The following is a 6743-nucleotide window of genomic DNA, read 5'->3' on the forward strand; positions in this document are numbered from 1 at the left end:
AATGTAATTTAAATAAATAAAAAGAGGCAACTAAATGTAATAAATTTAAATTACTGTTGACGAAGCAGACAACGCACCTTAGGCGCAGTGATTTATGCGACAATAGCATCTTGTTTTGTTTTGTTTTGTTTGATTTTTTTTTTTTTTTCCAACTTATCGTAATAACTTTGGCTTTTATTGTAAGATTTTTTTTTTTTTTTATAAGTAGTTTTCTATAGGAAGAATAAAAAATAACTTTTTAATATTTTTTATTCTACACGAACGAATACTTTATTTGATCATTGAATTATGTAGGTGACTTTTGATTAATTTTCATTTTCTTTTAAATATTAGCATCAAACTTTAGCTTACGTGTGTAACGTTAGTCGATACAGTCAAGTCAATATGCAAAAAAACTATCAATCTAGTACAGATGTGGATGGGAACACGACAGGGTGATCCTCCTCTTCCATTGTCCCATTGTAGATTTTCGAGGTGTGGATCGGAATTAAAATATTCTTATTTCTTGTATTATTTATTTATTGTTCAATATTATTTTTTAAAATACAATTTAAATTTTAAACACATCAAATGAAAAAGAAAAAAAAAACAATAGTTGGGTGAGGACTTGATCCCACCCTAATTTGTAAACTAATCGAGTAATCTTCACCTCATTCGTAGCAGGACAACACGAATTTAGTTAATAGATGTATTTTCCTCTTTTATTTTAACGATCATACTATATCTACCAAATCATTTACTAAATGGATGATCGAATTGACAAGTGTCGAGCACTTATTGGAATAGATTGGAGGGGCGCCACTTGTCAATTCGGTCAAAAATTAGATAAGAGATTAGGTACAAGTGGATTAATTCTTATTTTAATTTCCCCACCCACACTAATACAAAACCCAAATCGGCCTAAAATAAAACGCTCCTACTGCTTCCCCTGCGATCTTGAATTGCGAAGTCACCGTGTCATGAGTGATGCTACGGGACTCCGGATAATCTTTTCCAACGCCGCCACGGGCCTGCCTCTCCGGTGTGAATGTGACTACATTAGCCCAGCCAACTGGACTCGGACACCAACTTCATCCTTGACTAATCCCGACTGCACCGCCTGGAGCAATGATCCGAACATCTTGTGCTATCACTTCCAATCGTGCAAGGCGGGGCTGCTGGACAACATTAAGAGCGATTGGAAGAGGGTGGTTGTTATCAACATTATTTTCCTCATCTTCCTCATTATCGTTGACTCTGTTGGATGCGGGGCATTCAGAAAGAACTGAGAAGATAACTCATGGAAACGGTACCCTTGAATGTTTATTGACTCTGGTTTTTAGCAGAGACATGCCAGTATCGAAAAAGAGGCTCTTGACCTCTTCTACTGATTTATTGCATTCTGGATGTTACATTGCCGGTTACTATTGTTTTTGGTGTACACTTTATTGCATATGCTTTGCATAAACAGTTTTATATTGATATTAGTCGCTATCACGTGCGTTACACAAATTTTATATTTATCGTATTTTTATTAGTGTATGAATTTTAGTTTTTTTGAAAAGTTTTTAAAGCAATATCTAAAAATATTTTCATGACAAAAGAAAATAATTGTAAATTATTTTTACAATTGTATAGTATTATGTTATCTAAAAAAATATGCTTGTATATTTCATATTTGAATAAGAAATATACAAATTTTTTTGCCTATATTCTTTAATAGTGTTGATATGATTGAATTGAATGTGAAGATTATATTTCTAAATTTTATGTAATTCAATATTGTAAAATTTTAAAAAAACTCTCCGCGCAATTCGAAGTAAAAATAAAAAAAGGTGTGGAGAGAAAAAAAAATTCTCTCTGCACACTCGCACAGTGCTGAGAAAGTTGAACCATGTGCGGAGAGTTGGCAAACTCTTCGCACAGTATGGAGTAAAAAAAAAAAAACTTCTTCACACAGCGCGAAGAGATGACAAACCAACTCTCTGCATAGTACGAAAAACAAAAAAAACTCTCTGCACTATGCGGAGAGTTGGATCATGTGCAGAGTAAAAAAAAAGTACGGAGAGAAAAAAATCTCTTCGCACAGTGCGAAGAGAGTTGGACCATGTATGGAAAGTTGACAAACTCTTCGTACAGTGCGGAGTAAAAAAAAATTTTTCACAGTGCGAAGAGATGACAAATTTGTTCATGTGCGAAGATTTTTTTTGTCTCATGGAGTTTACATATACTAAAATTATTATTATTTTTTTAATGTTGTTGGCATGATGCGTATGTGAAAGAATATTTGTCAATCACCATAAACAAATTTTTTTATAAAACGTAAAAACTAAAAATGCATAATAAATATTTTTATTACGCTAATAAAATTACAATAATTTTTTTTTTAAAAATAACATAAAAAATTATTTTTATCTTCAACAAAAAAATACATTTAAAAATTAGTCATTTCATAACCACTTTTTTTTCGGAAATACAATTATAAAAAAGAAAACAATATTGAATTATAACATTTAATACTTAAGAAATTTAATATTAAATAAATTTTATACATTTATACAAATTATAAATCCATATATGTAGCTTACTGTATTTGCAGACAACTTACTGTATATACAGCTTACCGTATATACTGCCTACCGTATTTGCAGCCTGTCGTATTTGCAAACAACTTACTGTATTTGCACCTTACCGTGTATGCAGCCTATCGTATTTGCAAACAACTTACCGTATTTTCACCATACCGTATTTGCAACTTACTGTATATGTTGTCTATTGTATTTGCAGCTTATTGTATTTTTATATACCGATTTTTGCACTTACAAATACCGAGAATGCAGAACCTTGTACATTCACTTACCAAACCGAATTTCAAAAAAATTTCCAAATTTTTATTTTTTCAACACAAGCATAAAATAAATATTAAATATATATGAAGCACAAAATATAAATACATATGAATATGGTGCTCAATCTTCAATTTTACAATATTGAATTACACAAGATTTAGAAATATAATATTCACATTCAACTCAATAATATCAACACTATCAAATATTACAAGCAAAATAATTTGTATAATTTTGTATATTTCTTATTCAAGTATGAAATATACAAGTATATTTTTTCTAGATGACACAATACTGTTATACAATTGTAAAAATAATTTACAATTATTTTCTTATATCATGGAAATATTTCTAGATATTGTTTCAAGAACTTTCCAAAAACTAAAATTCATACACTAATAAAAATACGATAAATGCAAAATTCGTGCAACGCACGTGACAGTCACTATGTGGAAAGATTTTTTTTTTTAACTTTTCACTGTATGAAGAGTTTGCCAACTCTCCGCACTGTGCGAAATTTTTTTTTTTTTGGCTTTTTTTACTCCGCAATGTACGGAGAGTCCGCGCAGAATGTCATCTCTCTGCACTGTGAGGAGAGATTTTTTTTTTACTTCGCATTGTACAAAGAGTTAGAACTCTCTGCATATGGTTTGCCATCTCTCTGCACTATGTAGAGAGATCTTCTTCATTTGTTACTTCGCACATGGTTTGTCATCCTCCGCACTATTCGGAGAGTTTATTATTATTATTTTTTTAAAGCTCATGAGTCATGTGCGAAGAGTTTTTTTGTTGTTGCTCATGACAGTTTATATTTACTATAATTATTATTATTTTTTTAATGCTAGTAGCATGATGTGTGGAAGAACATTTGTTTGACATAATTATTTTTTTAATGCTAGTGCGATGATGTGTGGAAGAACATTTGTTTGACATAAACAAAATGAAAATAAAAAATGACATCATGCATAGTAAAATTGTATTCATTTACTATTGCATAAATAGTAAACTCTCATTCCCCTTTTTATTAGAAGTTAGATATTTGGGATTTGTTGTTATAAATTGGCTCATTTTTCATTTCAATTTACCTGTCTTCTCGTTCCGGCATCTTTACACTTTTGTTTTAATGTATATGTATTTTCATAGTGCTGTTGATGTCTTACTAGTTTGTTTGTTTGATAGAGTGGACCGGATTGACCGATCACTAGATGATCTTAAAAAAAGAAAACGAAAAAACTAAAAATTGTCCCAAGTATTGTTAAATGTATTCAGTTCGGTGCACCAAAAATTTTCTACCCACCAGTAATTTCACCAATGCTGTCAATTTTTTCTTGTTCTTTTAAGTCATGAAGGGGATTTATCAGAAAAAATTCTCCGGTCCGCCCTATTGGAACTCGAATCTTGGATTCGCTCCCGGGGTGCCATCAAGTTTTGTGTCATCAACACAATTTTGGTAAGCTGGAGATAGTGGTGCTGCAAAGGCTAGTGAAATTGCACAAAAATTCCTTCCTAAGCCAATGAGGATGAAATACAATGAAAATTGTACAGTGGAGAAGAAAGGAGCCATTGCCTGGTGTAGCAGTATTCAGTATCGCCAGGGTATATGGCCTATTTATATAGAAGCTTCCGTGATTTATAGGTCACATTTCACATCAAGACCAGAAATAGAAAAATTAGTTAGAAGGTGTAAATATGAAATATTGATTGATTAAATTGCAATGAGACAAATTAAGACGTTCAATTGAAGACCAAAAAAGGAGTGAAAATGGGAGTATTCTTCAAAATATGGTAACCTAACAAAGTCTGAATTTTCCATTGTTTGATGGTAACCTCACTTTGAGTTTTTAGACCGCATTCCAATTGTAGATTTCTTGTTAATCGGCAAAAGAGAAATGTAGACATGGAATCTTTAATACCTTGAATCATACGAAAGAGAAATGTAGAGTAGCAATCTTTAAGTTTAATACCTTGAACCATACGATTATATCGCCTACCTAATGATTATGAACCAATAACCAATTGAAGAGAATATTATTGATACGAATCCCTTTGACCGGTCCACAAATACAGTAGGTCATTCCCTAGTCCTATTTGTATTAATCTATGGAGATTATGACAAATTCCATTCATGATTTGAATTTTTAAAACATAAAGATTAGATGTACCAAACAAAAAGGAATATCATCAAGTAAATTGATATAAAATTTATCCCAAAGATTAGTAACGAAGTCATTAAGAATGAAACTAACTACCGTTAACTAAGTAATCGTCTACTTCTCATGACTCGAGTATTCATGTTTTTCTTGGATCCTACAAGATACCTATGTGATGGAACTTAGAAACTTTTGTAGTTTGGCCGATAAAACTCATTAGAGACAAGTGAAAAACCATGGACCAACGATAAATCGATCCGGTTAGTGCTTGAAATCAGACTAGTTATAGTGAGTACCACAAGCTCTAGTATCTCCCAAGTATTTTCCAAGCCAAGGCAAGGATCAAGAGCTGGGCAAGCGTCAACCCCCATACATGGTTTTACGACTTTGCAGAAAAAAGGGGAGAAACCCCAACCTCATAAACCAGTTCACCTTTGACCCTTTTTGCAATCCATCTGTTTGAATTTATAAAATTTTAGTAATTTTTTGCTGGCTGGTTTTAAAAACACAATTGATATGTTTAGAAAGGTCTTTTCATGAGCTAAAGAAACTTTTTGTTTAACCTTAGAAGTTGTAAGTCTTTAAAGCTGAACTCGAAATTATAGATATAAAATAACTATCAAATTAAATCCCAACAGTTTTCAAGGACATGAAATTTCTAGCAATGGAAACTGCTTGCTTAGAACATTTGATGCCAATTTTATTTCGACCTCTTCATTCCAATGGCAAAACGGGCAGGCACAAAGTGATCACACATGATAAGGTATTATTATGAAGCAAAAGAGTTCTTTATGCAGCTGCTTTCCAGGTCGACAAAGGTGGGGTGTCTGAATCTTTCCATGTAGGGATATCGGGTCCATATCTCTCGCCCTTGACAGCATCGGCTGAAGCAATAGATTCAAGTTCGGCCATGTCTTCTTCCGTTAGTTTTACAGACAATGCTCCCATGTTTTCATTAAGATTCTCAAATTTCGTTGTACCAGGTATCGGACAAACATCATTTCCTTGATGATGTACCCAGGCCAAAGCAAGCTGTGAAGGGGTACATCCCTTTCTATTTGCAATATCCTTGACCCTCTCGAATAAGCTCTTATTAAGCTCCAGATTCTCGGGTTGGAATCTTGGTAGACGCTGCAAAATGTAAAAAGAGTTTGAGCATATATATCGGTTTCAATATTGATAATTCAGATTGTAAAACTACACATTTTAGAAGCAGGAACATCACCTATATCATGCACGCTTCAAGGGGAAAAACTTGTAGCAATCATTAGAACTATGTAATGACAAAGTTTAAGGCCAGGACATCATTTGGTACAGCATTATCATTGAAAAGAGGGATTAATGCGGACTGAAATTCATCAAACAGTTCACTTGGATGCTCAACTCAACAGGTCGTATAGAAATACAAAATTTTTAAAAATTTACTTAATATATATATATATATATATATATATATTATTTATTTATTTATTTATTTATTATTATTATTATTGTTGACCTCCAAAAATGACTCCAACAGGCACCCTATCTTCGTCCCCTCGAAACCTGCGTATGTAGCACCCCGTCAAGAGGCAAAGGCGGCCGGATGAGAAAAAGGTCCGGCGACCGTTTGCACTCCGACGGTCAAGTCAACGGCCGAACGAGAAATAGATATATAGAGTGCAATAGTAGAGAGATGGGGGATTTGGCTAGAGTATTTAGAACATACCTTAACTTGTGAATTGAATCCATATATATAGAGAAATGATGTGAAATGGGCTAAGGC

At 32.9% G+C, this 6743-nt stretch overlaps 1 protein-coding gene across 2 annotated transcripts in view; it reads right to left on the reverse strand.

Moving 5' to 3' along the window:
- Positions 1 to 5558: 5558 nt before the first annotated feature.
- Positions 5559 to 6743, reverse strand: part of LOC111396640 (probable aldo-keto reductase 3) — a 9546-nt gene continuing 8361 nt past the window's right edge. For both annotated transcript variants that reach the window (XM_023023074.1, XM_023023073.1), the window contains one exon: positions 5559 to 6109. In XM_023023074.1, the coding sequence (XP_022878842.1) occupies positions 5768 to 6109 (342 nt within the window). In that variant the 3' untranslated portion in view covers positions 5559 to 5767. The remainder of the gene's footprint in view (positions 6110 to 6743) is intronic.

Source organism: Olea europaea, chromosome 7, assembly GCF_002742605.1.
Source record: "Olea europaea var. sylvestris chromosome 7, O_europaea_v1, whole genome shotgun sequence".
Taxonomy (NCBI): Eukaryota; Viridiplantae; Streptophyta; class Magnoliopsida; order Lamiales; family Oleaceae; genus Olea; species Olea europaea.